We start from the raw sequence: 14,170 nt of genomic DNA, 5'->3' as shown, positions 1-14,170 counted from the left end.
TAAAAAAAAATCCAGTATCAAGTCAATTACATACTGCCTTCAGTTGTCACATCTCTTTAGCCTTCTTTAGTCTGGAACAGTCCCCCAGTCTTTTTTGGTCTTTCATGACATCGACATTTTTGAAGCATCCAGACCAGTTGTTTTGTGTAGTTTGTTCTCAACACAGCAATCAAAGGAATTACTTTAAAACCTAGTCAGATCATGTCACTCCTCTGCTCAAAATCCTGCAGCAGCTGTGAGACTCACTCAGAATAAGAGCCAAGGTCCTTACAACAGCCCACAGGGCCCTGTGGGTTTTCACTCCCCCACAATTTCCTCCAGGACCTTGACTCCCACTCCTTTCCTCCCTGTTCACAGTTACAGGCCTCCTTGCTGCTCTCTGACCAGGCCAGGCCAGTGTATTCTACCTGGAATGCTCTTTCCAGGATATTTGCTTGCTTCAGTCCCTCACCTTTTCTCCTTTAAGTCTTTGCTCAAAGGCCTCCTCATCCAGACCCACCCTCACAGCCTTTTAATGCCGCAGCCTGTCCCTCCTGCCTCCACACTTCTCAGCCCCTTACCCTGTGCTACTATTTTTTAACTATAAATTTTATTTTGAAAATAAATCTCATATCTAGAGAAAAGTTGCAAATAAAACGCAAATTAAAAAGATTTAAAAAATAAGGACCTCCTGTATAGCCCAGGGTACTATATTCAATTTCTTATAATAACATATAATGGAAAAGAATCTGAAAAAATATGTATGTATGTATAACTGAATCTTTGCTGTACACCTAAAAGTAGCATTGTAAATCAACTGCACTTCAATAAAAAAATTTTAATGCAAATAATTTTTTTCTTGCATCATTTGAGAGAAAATTGCTGACCAGACACCACATCACCTCAGATACTTTGGTGGGAATTTCCTACCATCAAGGACATTTTCCTACTTAACCACAATACAACCTTCAGTATCAGGAAGTTAACCTTGATATGTTTCTACCATCTAATACTCCAATCCCATCCAAATTTCACCAATTGTCCCACTGATGTCCTTTACAGCCTTAAAGGACACACTGGATCCAGACTGGGATCCAGTCCAGAATCAAGAGCACAATCAGGCACTGTATTTACTTGTAGTTCTTGAGTCTCTTTCAATCTGGAATCATTTCTCAGTCTTTCCTTGGCTTCATGACCTTGACACTTTTGAAGATTACAGTTACTTTGTAGGATATTTCTAAATTTGTGTTTACTTGGAGTTTCCTCATGATTTCCTCATGATTCATCTTTGGCAGGAATACCACAGAAGAGGTGCAGAGTTTCTCACTCCATTCATTCAGGTAGCAGCTGATTTCATTTTGTTTCCCATTACTGGAGATGTTAACCTTTCTCACTTGATGAATCTGGTGTCTGCAAACCTCCATTGTGAAGTTGCTCTTTTTTCCCCTTGAAATTAATAGGCATTTTGTGGGGAAGTACTTTGGAACTATGTAAATATCCCATCCTTCATCAAATTTTTAATTTACTCATTTATTTATTTAGATCGGTATGGATTCTTCTTTTATCCAGTAAATCATTGCTATGAACTGAATGTATCTCCCTCCTCCAAATTCATGTGTTGAAGCTCTAACCCTCAATTTAAGGTATTGGAGATGGGGCTTTGGGAGGCAATGAGGATTGATCAACCCCTCTATGTAATCAATTTCTCATTGCCACTCCCCTCCAGACACAGATCCTTTGTTACTCTATCTTTGTCCAAATGCCCCACGTATATACCCTACTTGCTCTACTCAAGATCTGACACCTCACACCAGACCTCCAGCTTGGGTGTCTCCTTACCCCATTTAGGCTCCAACAATCCATGCCAAGCTGCCCTCCTTCCCCGGCTTGGTCTCTGACCCTCTGCAGTGGATGGCACCCCACCCACCACCACCACCACCACCACCACATGGATGCCTTCCTCAGGCTCCCATGCTAGCCTTTCTCCCCCAGGGTGTCCTCATCACCCTGCTCTGACTGACACACTACATCAGGCTGCCCTGTGCACAGGTGCCCTCCTTGCCCTGTTCAGGCTCCAGCTCCCTGACCACCTGTCTGCATGGACATCCTCTTCATCTTGCTTGGCCCCAATACCCAGCACCAAGCCCTGCCATCGTGTGAACCCCTTTCTCACCCACCCTAGGCACTGACACTCCAGGATGAGGCCCCATGTGTGTGGATACCCTTCTCTTTCCACACAGGCTCTACCTCTCCACACTGGGGCTTCGCCTGTGGGGACACTCCCTCACCTGGTTGGGTTCCAACACCCCACACCAGGCCACCCTTCCACCTGGATGCCTGTCTTGCTCTGTCTCACCTAATGGTTTTAGGATGAGAAGGGAAAGGGAGGAAGAGGAGAAAGAGGAATGCTGCTCTACTCTTTACTGTTCCAAAGCCCTTATCACTTTTGTATTAGTCTGCTAGTTTTTGCTATTAGTTTCGCCATCACAAAATACCACTGACTGGGTGGTTAAAATAACAAAAATATATTTCCTCACAGTTCTGGCTGGCTGGGAGGTCCAAGATCAAGGTGTGGGGGAGCTGGGTTTCTGGTGAGGCTTCTCTTCCCGGCTTGCAGATAGCTGCCTTCTTCCTGTGTCCTCTCTGTCCTCTCTGTGCAGCACAGGGAGAGAGAAAGCTCTCTGGTGTCTCTTCCTCTTCTCATGACGACACCAGTCCTAACAGATTAGGGCCCCACCCTGATTAAGGCCCTTCTCCAAATACAGTCACCCCGGGGGGTTATGGCTTCAACATATGAATTTGAGGGGACACAATTCAGTCCATAACATCTTTCTAGTGGACTTTCTATGTTGTTGCTTTACTATGTTTATAGTTTATCACATCATCCTTCCCACTGTTGCATGTCAGCATTTTCAGCTTCTAAAGGTGTCCTCACCTGCAGGAATCTGGCTCACGGGGGCACCCCAGGAACCTGGAAGGGCAGCTGCAGGCACTCATCTGTATGTGCGAGGGACACGTGTGTTTGAGGAACTCATGTGGAGAGACTCACTTCCACCATCTCCCGCCCTTCACACGTCAGGCAGGGAAAGTCAGAATCGCTGGGACCAGGTACAAATGGTTTATTTTTCTATAAAGAGCAAAGTACAAAGAGGCAGGGGAGGGCAGCTGGGCCTGGGGGAGCAGCAGTGGGCAGGCCCTGGCTGAGGCCGGAGGAGGCCCTGGCGGCTGCCCCAGGAGTAAACAGGCGTGTGAGGCCCGGCGGGTTGGGGAGGCCTCCAGCGTCGGGGTAGAGGAGGAGCAGGGGGCCGAAGCAGAAGCCCATGACTTGTCGGGGTCACACAAAGCCAGGCTTCATGGACGAGCGGCGGCAGTTGGGGCAGCTCCGCGTCCCATTGTTCTGCAGGCACCTTGAGAGGCAAAGGGCTCTGTCCACTCAAAGGGCTTGTCCTTCCATCCAGGGCCCGGCTCTCTCTCCTCCCCTCCCCTCCCCTCCCCTCTGCAGGTGCAAAAGGTATGACAGCCCCCGGGCTCCTGCCGGCAGCCCCCTCTCCCTTGAACTCTGTCCAGGGAGGCTTCAGGGCACAGCCTGAGCTGGGAGTCAGGAGGCTGGGATGGAGACAGGTCTGGTCCTGGGTGTTTATATCCCATGACGTATGAAAAGCCTCTCTGAATCCTCTTTGGGGAGAATAATAGAAGAACATCCATGTCTTAGGGCTGCTGGGAAGATTCAATGAGTTATTAGCCAGGAAACTCTTAGAACAGGCACGGGATGCAGAAAACACTATGTGTGTGCTGTTCGTGTTACTATTGTGATGAGGCCCCAGAGTGCCCTACAGACCCCGCGGGCCCCGTGCCCACCGGCGGGGCGCTCACCTGAGGTGGAAGATGTGGGAGCAGGGCAGGGCCTGCAGCCGGCTGTTCTTCTCGCCTATGGACTCGCCGCACAGCCCGCAGTAGAGCTGGGTCTCCTCCACGCACTCGTGGAAGCGCACAAGGTGCGCGCGCAGCTCGCGCTGCAGCCCTTTGCTGCGGTAGATGCTCTCGCTCAGGCAGTGCAGTTTGAGCTGGCCCAGCTGCGGCCGGCGGGGACGAGACCAAGTCAGTGCTGGTGCGGGAGCAGCAGTCCTGCTTCCCTCCTTGCCCAGCCCGAGCAGCTGTCCCCGCAGGGCCACTGGGCAGTCAGTACACACGGGGGCCAGTCCTAGCTGTGTACCTGCCTGGCTGATGGCCTTAGGAAAAACGTCCTGCCCTCTCTGGGCCTTGGTTTCCCCTCATGCAAGATAAGGGGGTGGGTCAGATCAGTGATTTTCACTCCAAGAAGTGCCTGGGGACCCCATGTTTTGGAAGGATTTTATTGACCAAGCCTGCTGCATTGACTCAATAATTAATTTGCTTTCCTGTTTTTGTTAATTAAATACACACAACAGTTCATCAGCATTTCTGATGTGTCTGAGATACTTGGGTAAACCAGAGCAGCTATAATCCAGCCAAGGGCACATGTATTTGGCATTTTAATTAGAGTGTGCACCTGATTCCTGAGAAATGCACATCTTCTAGAAGACTTTGAGAACACCGAGCCTATTTTTAATACTTAAAGGTTCCCATACGATTATTAAATGTGGAGAGGAAGGAACATGGGTTTTTAAGACAGATCAGTCACCAGATGTGGGACATTGAGCACCTCTCTGAGCCTTACTTTTCTTATCTGTGAAATGGGGCTTGCTGTACCCACACTGCAGGGAGCCAGTGAGGCCTGGAACCAATACCTAGAAAGAGTCCTGTGGTGTCCACCTCTCTATGAGTGGAGGCCATTGTTAGAAGTTTTAATGACCATCAAGAAACCTCTAAGGAATTCTGATATTCCCCGGGAGAAACAACCAGGGTCTGGGGATGACTGGGGGCAGCTCCTGGAGATCAGGAGGGGCTCAGGGCATAAATGCAGTCAGGGAGGCCCTCCCCACCCACCCAAGATCCCACCTTGGAGCTCTTGACTCCAGACCCAGCAGATGGAATCAGGCCTGACCTTGTTTCCCACCTCCTCGGCCAGGTCCTGGGCTCTGTCGATGGCATCCAGAGCCTGAAAGGTGAGCACAGGCCAGGGCTGTGGGCAGAGCCGTCCAACAGAGGCCTTGGCTCATAGGAAAGGAAGGGGTAGGGAGGGTAGGGTCTGGGGAGGGCAGCACTGCTGAGCAGCTGCCCTGTGTGCAAAGGTAGCAGGAAGAGGCTGGGGTACAGTCACAAGAGTTGTGTGGGCAGGTTATCCCCTGCCTCAGTTTACTCAGGTACAGAATGGGAAGAGTATTCCTGTCTTTCGGGGTGTTGTGAAATCATAGGAGGCAGTTGAAGCATGCTGAGTTCAAACCCCAGGTCTGGCCCATTTACTAGCTGTGTGCCTGGGCCTTCTCGGAGCCTGGAAAATGATCTGGAATCCCCCTGCCTCGTGGGAGTGGGGTGAGGCTTATGTTAGACAAAGTGTCTGAAAGAGTCCTGCCCAGAATCAGACCCACAGATTGTTGGTTGACCTACTGGCCCCAAGTGGGAGCACTGGGGAGGGCTGGGGGCTGCAGGAAAGGGGCCCACCTCACCTTGTCCAGCGCCTTCCTGGCCACCCAGCACTTGGCCACACCCAGCAGCACCTGTACCTGTCCCAGGCGGTTTCCAATCTCGGTCATGATGCTCATAGCGGAGTCATACCTGGGAAAGGCTGTCTGTGCAGCCAGGTGGCAGGGTGGAGTCAGGCTAAGCCAGGCCCACACAGCCTCCCCCTGCATCCCAGTGACCTCACCTCCAGGTCCCCACGGCTCCGGTGGATGTCAGCAAAGCAGAGCAAGCAGAGCGCCTGCAGTGGCCTGTCCCCATGCTGCAGTGCAATCTTCATAGACTCCTGTGACGGAGGCTGGTCACTCAGGCCTGCTCATCTGCCCTCACCACTAGGGAACCCTCACCACTGGGGCACCTGCACCCAGTGGGCCCCTCTGACAGGCAGTCCAGGGTCCCCAACATCCTCAGAGCCCAACACACCCAACACACCGAACCACTGAGGCCTGACAGCACCCACTGAAGTGGAAACTGAGGCTCAGAGAGCAGGAGTGACTTGACCAAAGTCATCTGGCTAGTAAGTGGCAAAGCTGGGATTCGAACCCAGGTCAGTGGAACTCCAGAGACTGGAGATCTTCCTACTTAAAGTGCCCCACAGAGAGGGTATCTGACAGGCAGTGTACGGGGGTGGGCATAGAGAGAAGACTCTTTCCCTGAGAATGGACTGGAAGGGAATGAGCTTTGGAGCAGGGAGAAGGTAGGAAGACACACATCCTTCAGAGGCTCAGCTCTAGAGAGGAGGGACCAGGGGCCAGCCTTGGGGGCCTCAGTGGGCTGAGCTGGCAGGAAGAGGTCCTGCTGCCCTGGGCCCCAGACCCCAGCCCACACCACCACCCTCCACCTGCCCCTTCCCTGCTGCCCCACCTCACAGCACTCCATGGCACTGCCCAGGTGTCCTAGCAGGCGGTAGGCCACAGCCATGTGGTACTGGCTCATGGCCCGGTACTTGAGGCTCCAGCCTTTGCCGTAGTCGTTGACGAGCTCTGCGGCTTTGCAGGGGAAGAACAGGGCTTTCTCATAGTCCTGCAGGGGACAGAGGGGGTGAGATGGGAGGGGGCACACTGAGTGGCAGGAGCTGTCCCTAAGTCGAGGGCTCCGTGGCCTGACTTTTCCAGCAATCAGGGGGTCCCATAGTCCCACCAGGTTTCACTCATTCATTCTGGGAAGGAGTGATCCAGGCAGAGGGAACAGCCAGTGCAAAGGTGTGGGCTCCATGAAGGCAGGGGTTTTTACCCGGTTTGCTGACGTCTGGCGAGAGTATAGCACAGATCCTGGCGCTTAGCAGGAGCACAATGAGTATGTGCTGAGTGAATGAATGAGAAGCAGGGAAATACAGTTGGCTTCTCTTCTCACCCGGTCCCTCGACTTCAGAGATACACAGAAGGGTGGCTGTGGGGATATCAGAGCCCCACCCTGACCGCACTGGAGTTTGCCTCCAGACTCCCAGCAGGAGCCGTGCACTGGAGGCTCCTGATAACTGACTGCCAGCACAGTCGGCTCAGGGAACATCGGGACAGACTCATGGAGGCAAGGAAATCATTCTCTCATCCTTTCTTTCTCCTCAAACTTCCAAATGTCTTTTCAACCTGCCCATTATGAGCAAATGACCTGACCATATACATCACTGAGAAAACCAAAACATCAGAGAGGCGCCCTTATCCACCTTATCCATCAGATCTACCAGATTTGTTCCCACTCTGCCTCCCTCCAGCTACCCCCTGCTCCTATCAGACTAAATAGGACCCCCACCACATGGGCTCTGGAATCCCCACCCCAGTCTCCCTCTATTGAATCATTCCCATTAGCATACACATTCTGATATTTCTTACCTCATTTAAAAAACTAAAACCAAAATCAAACCACCCATGTCCCATTCAGCTACAGCCCCATTTCTGTGTTCTTTTTTGTAGAAAATTTATTTGAATTTTTATTTCATATCTAACAAGTTAATATGACCAAAAGAGAGCTCTCAATAACCCCAATAAAAACTTGTTCCTAATATACTTTGCTATATACTTTTTAATTTGAAGCCATGTAAATGTTTTACAGTTTTAAAGTTATTAAATTTTTTTGGAGGGGAGGTAATTAGGTTTTTGTTTTTTGGTGGGGGAGATAATTAGGTTTACTTATTTATTTATTCTTAGAGGAAGTACTGAGGACTGAACCCAGGACCTCATGGATGCTAAGCATGTGCTCTACCACTTGAGCTATACCCTCCCCCTAAAAATATTAAATTTAATTTTAAAAGCCCTAAAAATAGAAAATGGAAATAAATGACCTTAACTGTATATCATCATATTAATACTATATTTATAATTAATTTTAAGTATGTATTATAATACAATCAAGGTATATTATAACATATTATAATACTTTTATAATTATATTATATTATAGAACCATACAGAGAAAGTTATTATTTCCAATGACCTTAAAACATATACCTAGTTTAGCCATAGTGGGGTATATTATAAAGACAAAAGAATGGCAAAGAAATCTTAAACTTCATTCATGGGTCTTTTTTTTTTTTTTTTCAGTAATATTGGTATTGTCTTTTGAAACTATTTTATGCACTTTGTAGAATTAAGTAAACATTTAATTATGTTGCTGGAAACCAAGATTTTCAGTTTAAGAGAAAAGAGAATCAAGTCTGAAATAAGGAAAATCATGAAACATTGGATTTAATTGGAAATATCAGTATGAAGTCCAGTTGTCCCGGCAACTGAAGAGTAGCGATGAGCATCCTGAGAGCCCACATTTGTATACATGTATTTTTTATTGAAGTATAGTCAGTTTACAATGTTGTGTCAATTTCTGGTGTACAGCACAATGCCTCAGTCATATTCTTTTTCATTATACTTTACTACAAGATATTGAATATTGTTCCCTGTACTATACAGTATGAACTTGTTTATCTATTTTATTTATATATATATAATACATATATATGTATGTATGTTAGTATCCTCATATCTCAAACTCCCAATTTATCCCTTCCAACCCCTGATGGCCCACATTTGGTCTTTAAGTACCATTTCCTACTAAAAAGAACCTGGAGGAATGGCTGGTCCCAGGGCTGGGGCAGGAAATATAGTGAGCCCTCTGTATCCAAGGGCTCCATATGCTTGAATTCAACCAACCAAGGGTTGAAAATATTTGGGAAAGAAATCTAGGACTTTCCAAAAAGCAAAACTTGAGCTTGCCACACACCAGACTATTTACATAGCATTTACATCGTATTAGATATTATAAGAAATCCAGAGATGATTAAAGTATTTGGAAGGATGTATGTTGGTTATATGCAAATAATTCATCATTTTATACACGAGACTTGAGCGTTCCCGGATTATGGTGTGCTCAGGGGTCCTGGAACAAATCCCCCATGGATTCTGAGGGACAACTGTATACAGAATGAGCCTGGGGCAGGTTATTGTCCCAGGAAACAAGAATGCTTTCTTTCAAAGACTAAATGAAATCTCTTCAAAAGGACACAGGTCACAGAGAACTATATTGAAGATCTTATAGTAACCTATAATAGAAAAGAATATGAAAACAAATATATTTATGTGTACGTATGCCTGGAACATTATGCTGTACCCCTGAAACTGACACAACACTGTAAACGGACTATACTTCAATTGAAAAAAAAAAAAAAGAGGATACAGGAGCCATACAGAAGAAAATTCCACTGACTAAAGTTAACATGAGCATCAAAAGGAACAATGATTGCAACTGACTGAGGAATACTGAATATTTTAAAAAATCCATAATTTAATAATGACACTCCAAAAAGAGGAAGGAAAACAAATAAAGTGTGATCATTGAAGACAGTCCTTACATCAACTCATTATAATTAAAAGACCGACAAAAGGTACTTATTCTGCCTTTCCTTTAGGAACTGTATTTCAGAGTAACAATTAACAAGGTAGAGTTCTTCCTTGTAGAAAAATCCCAGCTAATAATGAGAGAAGGCATGAGGGAACTTGGAAATCGCCATTTCATGAGAGTTGAAATGAAAGAATTGATTCCAGCAACAAACATCAATAGATGCTAAAGCCATTATGGAAAATGTTGTTGCAGAACTGAACATTCACAGCCAAAGAGTCACCCCACAAGTTAACCTGCTGGTCGTTAAAGGAAGAAGGCAGAGCTGAAGACAGAGGAATCAGGGTGTTACTTCCACAACTATCGCTGTGATGTAAAACGAAGCACACAGCCTCGCTTACACAATATCCCCACCAAAAACGTGTGGCCTAAATCTTACCAAGTCATTATCTAATTTCTAGTTCATAGACACTAATAGAGACAAAGAAACAAGTTACATCACTCCTTGAGGAAGCAATGAGAAGATAAGATAGAACATTCTACAAGGTAATTAATCTGGCTTTTTCAATAAATCATGGAAAATAAAGGGGAGGGTAGGAGTTTTCTATTGAAAGAGACTTGAGAGATATTAACCACCGCAAATGTGATTCTCGTTTATATTCCAATTCAAACAAGCCGAGGGTAAAGGCGTATTTTCAGGGTAAATAGAGAAATTTAAGAGATAATTAATTGCTCATTATGGTGTCTTTGATAATGGTATTGTGATTATGTAACAAAGTGTCCTTATGTCAGAAAATGTTTTTTTCCCCCTAGAAATGCATATTGAACTACTTCAGGGTAAAATATCATGATGTCTATAATTTTGTATCACAACACTTCAGTGAAAAATATGTAAGTCAAATATGGCAAAATATTAATAATTGATAAATCTAAGTGGTGGGTATTTGGAGATTCATTATATTACTCTATTTGCTCTCCTGTATGATTAATTTTTTCATAATAAAAAAGGTTTTAAGACACCCCATCCTTCTCCAATCCTGTTGCATCTCACTGAATGGCTTCCCCATACAGCTAGTTGCTGAAAACAAAATCCTCAGTGTCATTGTGGATGATTCTCCTTTTCTCTGATCCATCAGTGTTTACACACCCCATGATTTACTAAGTATCTACTATGTGCCAGGTGGCACCCCCATGGGCCAAGTGCAGCCTGGATGCCTCAGGAGAAGGAGAGCAAATGCTCAGGACCAGAAGCCTGAAGTCACTGACCCTGTCAGTTCCTTCTCAATCTGCCTTCTCCCCTCCCCCTTACCTCTCTGATCCCACCACCTCCTACCTCCTCACACACCTGCTGCAGCCATGCTGGCCTCTAGCCTTCCTGGAACATGCCAGGTAAGCTCCCTCCAGAGCAGAGCTGTGCGTTAACTGTTCCCTCTTTCTTGTTCTTTTGCCACATTTCTGCGTGCCTCACCCTCTCACCTCCTGCAAGTCATCAGACATCACCTCTTCGAAGTCTTCCAACTAAAATTTGAAACTGCAGCACCCCATCCTCAGCACTTCCAATGCCCGTTCCCTGCTCACCTTTCTCCCAAGCACTTTCTAGCATGCTATACACTTGATTTGCTGGTTATATTGATTTGTCTTTCTCCCCCAGCTAGAATGCAAGCTTCATGAGCCCAGGAACTTTGCTGTTGTTTTCATGGCTGCACCTCAGGCCAACAATGCCTAGGATATAGTAGATGCTCAATACATATTTGATGAGTGCATCCTTACAAACACACTGTAAGATGAGTCCTATTCTCCCACATTTCATGGGTTCAGAGAGGAGAGGTGACTTGTCCAGTGCACGTTCACAGCCTATCCTTACCCAGGAGTTTCCTGTTCCTACAGTAAGTCAGACAGATCGAGGCTGGAATACTGGCTCTGCCCTTCCCAGCCATGTCTTAGCCTCCTGGGTAAGTCTTTTCCCTCTCGGATTCCCGTCCCTACCTAAGTGGGAGGACTGACCGAGGTGCTGCAACAGGGGAGTAGGGCTCACGGGAGGATCCCAGAGAGCCAGATCCTCCGCCGCCCTCCCTGGGGCCCCGGGCCCACCTTGACCTGAGCGTAGAAGCTGCCCAGGCTGCAGCAGACGCGGCACTCGAGCATGGCGTCGTCGTTGTTGTGGGCGTAGCGCAGGGCCTTCTCGAAGCTCTCCAGGGCCTTCTGGAAGAGGCTGAGGCCCAGGTAGGCATTGCCCATGCTCAGGCTGACCTGGCCCCCGAGCTGGGCACCCGCCCTTGTGCCAGGCAGGCCGAGGCAGGTCTTGCAGTAGGAGATGGTCTTGTGAAACTCACACAGCTTCTCGTTGCTGCGCGCCAGGTTCAGGTAGCTCTCCAGGAGGAAGTTGGCATCCTCCAGCTCCCGAGCTGTGTCAATCTGTACCACAGCAAACTGCCCGCCAGGGTGGCAGGCCAGGGCCTGTCAGCCCGGACTCCGAGCCTCGGACCCGAGCCGTCACCCCTCCAAGCCTCACAGCCCAAAGCCTCAGCGCCAGAGTATCCACCCTCTAAGCTCAGATGCATTCTCTGCTCCCTAGCCACACACTAGAAGCTGCAGCCCGGGAGCTCCCAAGCATGGACCCACAGCTTTCACCTTTTGGTTCCGAGACTAGGTGTGCAATCTCCACCAGCCACCCAGCCCCAGCCTCAAACCTGGAGCCAGTGCCCTCTCAGGCTTGGCCTCAGAACCCCAGACAGGAAGGCTGGCACCTAGACTTTGAGACCTGGCCTTGAGCTCCCCAAACCTTGAGACTGCAAACCTCAGAGCCTCAGACAACAAAGTTCAAGGCCCCAGGCCCAAATCCAGAGCCAAGACCCAACATCTGAGAGCCAGGGCCTTAGATGCAGATTCAGAGCCTCAGGCCTCAGCCACTAGCCTGTGGGATACCAGGGAGACTGATGAGGCAGGCTGGGGACCGGGGAGCCTGGGAGAGATCCAGCCCTGGCCCCAGCCTCCCACGCCGGCTGCTGGACGCTCCAACCTTCAGCATCTCCTTGAAACGGCCCATCTCCGAGTGGGCCGTGACCAGGCAGCCCAGCACGCGGAAGCGCCCCACGAGGTCCGAGCTCTTCTCCAACACCTTCATCCACACCTGCAGAGCCTTCTCTGTCTGGTTAGACTGATACAGCTGGAGCCCCTTCTCGATCTGCTGCTTCGTCTGGTCCTGCCCCATCCTCCCAGAGCCCCGTGCCTCCCGCGGAGAGACCCTGGTGGCGCCGTGCCTCTAGGTGCTCATAGCAGGGGACCCACAGTGCCAGCTGCCCACCGAGCCTGGGGAGGAGCAGGGCCTGGATGGAGAGCGGGCGCCACCCTGGGAACAAAGCTGGTTCGGCCCCTATCCGCAGCTGTCCCTGCCAGTTGGGGCCACGTGGCTGCCGAGGAATGTCAGCCACAAGGTCACGCGGGCCTCGGCCGCACCCACCCTCAAGCTGGGAGGAAGGTGCCTGCCCCCACCCCAGCGCCCTCTTGGGCGTCTCTTCAGCATCTCTGACACTGGCCCTGAGCCCCTGGGCAGGGCAGCCTTGCCAAAGGGCCGTCCCCAGGGTGGGCTGAGAGCCGGAGGAAGCAGTCAGGAGGCTGAGCACAGGTCTGACTCTGAGCCCTGCCTCTCCTGGATCACAAGCATTCCCCAGACCCAACTCCCCTGGCTCTGTTCCTGTGAGGACCAGGCGCCGAGGTCACTTACCCGTGCACATGCCCACGCCATCCCAACCTCTCGTCCGAACTCATGTTCTGGCCCAAGCCAAGTCACTCAGATCTCTGGGCCTCAGTTCCCTCATCTGTAAAATGGGCCGTCCTAGGCTAATCGTCCCTACCTCCCAGGCTTGTTATGAGCAAGCACCACAGTGCGGTGGGTAACAAACAGCATGGACTTCCGGGGTTTGAATTCCGACTCTGCCGTTTTAGGAGTCGTGTGGGCAGCATGACTTGGGGCAAGAGAGTAGCGGCTCCCATTTCGCTGGATTGTGAGAATTAAATGACTTAGTAGTTGAGAAGGACTTAGAACAGTGCCTGTCACACAGGAAACACTATGTGACAATAAGCAAGAGGCTCTCTGCCGCTACATCCGTCTGCTCCATGGCAAACTGCCCTCAAGGAACAGAAGTTGGCCTTTGAGGGTTTAAAAAATATAAAAATATCCAGTTCCAGCCCCAGTTTGCAAGGGTCCCTTATAATGAGCTTTAAGGCCATACACTGTGCAGAAGGGCAGTCTTATGTAGTGAACAGACCCTTGAAGTATCCAGGCTCCTGGGGTCTCGAGAGACCCCTGCCAACCCCACCAGTTCATCTCACCCTATTTGCCTTTTCATTCTCTGCAAACCAGGCTCCTTCTTGCCCCAGGGCAAAGTTGTCCTTTCAGTGTGGACAGTTGTCTTTAGTACACAAGCAGACCTTGTTTTATCGCATTTTGCAGATATTTTGTTTTATACAAATTGAAGTTCTGTGGCAACTCAGTGACGAGCAAATCTCTTGGCACTATTTCTTCCAACCGCATTTGCTCACTTCGTGTCTCTGTGTCACATTTTGGTAATTCTCGTAATATTTCAAGCTCTTTCCTAGTTATTATGTTTGTTATGGTGATGTGTGATCAGTGACTTGGATGTTACAACTATGACTCGAGGGAGGCTCACATGATGGTTAGCATTTTTTAGCAGTAACATTTCTTAATTATAGGTCTGTATTTTGGCTTTTTTAGATATAATGCTATTGCACGCTTAATAGACTACAG

At 48.8% G+C, this 14,170-nt stretch overlaps 1 protein-coding gene across 3 annotated transcripts; it reads right to left on the bottom strand.

Moving 5' to 3' along the window:
• Window positions 1-2,540: 2,540 nt before the first annotated feature.
• Window positions 2,541-13,030, bottom strand: RAPSN (receptor associated protein of the synapse). 3 transcript variants are annotated; one of them, XR_012509592.1, is made up of 9 exons: window positions 12,422-13,030; window positions 11,494-11,832; window positions 6,442-6,600; window positions 5,765-5,863; window positions 5,565-5,687; window positions 5,003-5,056; window positions 3,853-4,052; window positions 2,915-2,976; window positions 2,541-2,631 (listed from the first exon to the last, which is right to left on the bottom strand). XR_012509592.1 is itself a non-coding variant. In XM_045523981.2 (8 exons), exons 1-8 carry the CDS (start codon window positions 12,611-12,613, stop codon window positions 3,314-3,316), a joined length of 1,128 nt encoding a protein of 375 aa, XP_045379937.1. In that variant the 5' UTR covers window positions 12,614-13,010; the 3' UTR covers window positions 3,084-3,313. The 3 variants fall into 3 exon arrangements, 2 of the variants coding, with proteins under 2 accessions (XP_045379937.1, XP_010962850.1); XM_045523981.2 differs by lacking the exons at window positions 2,541-2,631; window positions 2,915-2,976 and adding an exon at window positions 3,084-3,386 and having other exon boundaries at window positions 12,533-13,010; XM_010964548.3 differs by lacking the exons at window positions 2,541-2,631; window positions 2,915-2,976 and adding an exon at window positions 3,084-3,386 and having other exon boundaries at window positions 12,422-12,986.
• Window positions 13,031-14,170: the final 1,140 nt, after the last annotated feature.

Source organism: Camelus bactrianus, chromosome 10, assembly GCF_048773025.1.
Source record: "Camelus bactrianus isolate YW-2024 breed Bactrian camel chromosome 10, ASM4877302v1, whole genome shotgun sequence".
NCBI lineage: Eukaryota > Metazoa > Chordata > Mammalia > Artiodactyla > Camelidae > Camelus > Camelus bactrianus.
This window is presented reverse-complemented; position numbering and strand designations above follow the sequence as displayed.

Coding starts and splice junctions, on each gene's coding strand:
- RAPSN (XM_010964548.3), bottom strand. CDS start 12,613: ATGGGGCAGGACCAGACGAAGCAGCAGATCGAGAAGGGGCTCCAGCTG. Junction 11,833..12,421: donor GTTTCAAGGAGATGCTGAAG/GTTGGAGCGTCC, acceptor CCTGGCGGGCAG/TTTGCTGTGGTACAGATTGA. Junction 5,688..5,764: donor GGAGCCGTGGGGACCTGGAG/GTGAGGTCACTG, acceptor CTGGCTGCACAG/ACAGCCTTTCCCAGGTATGA.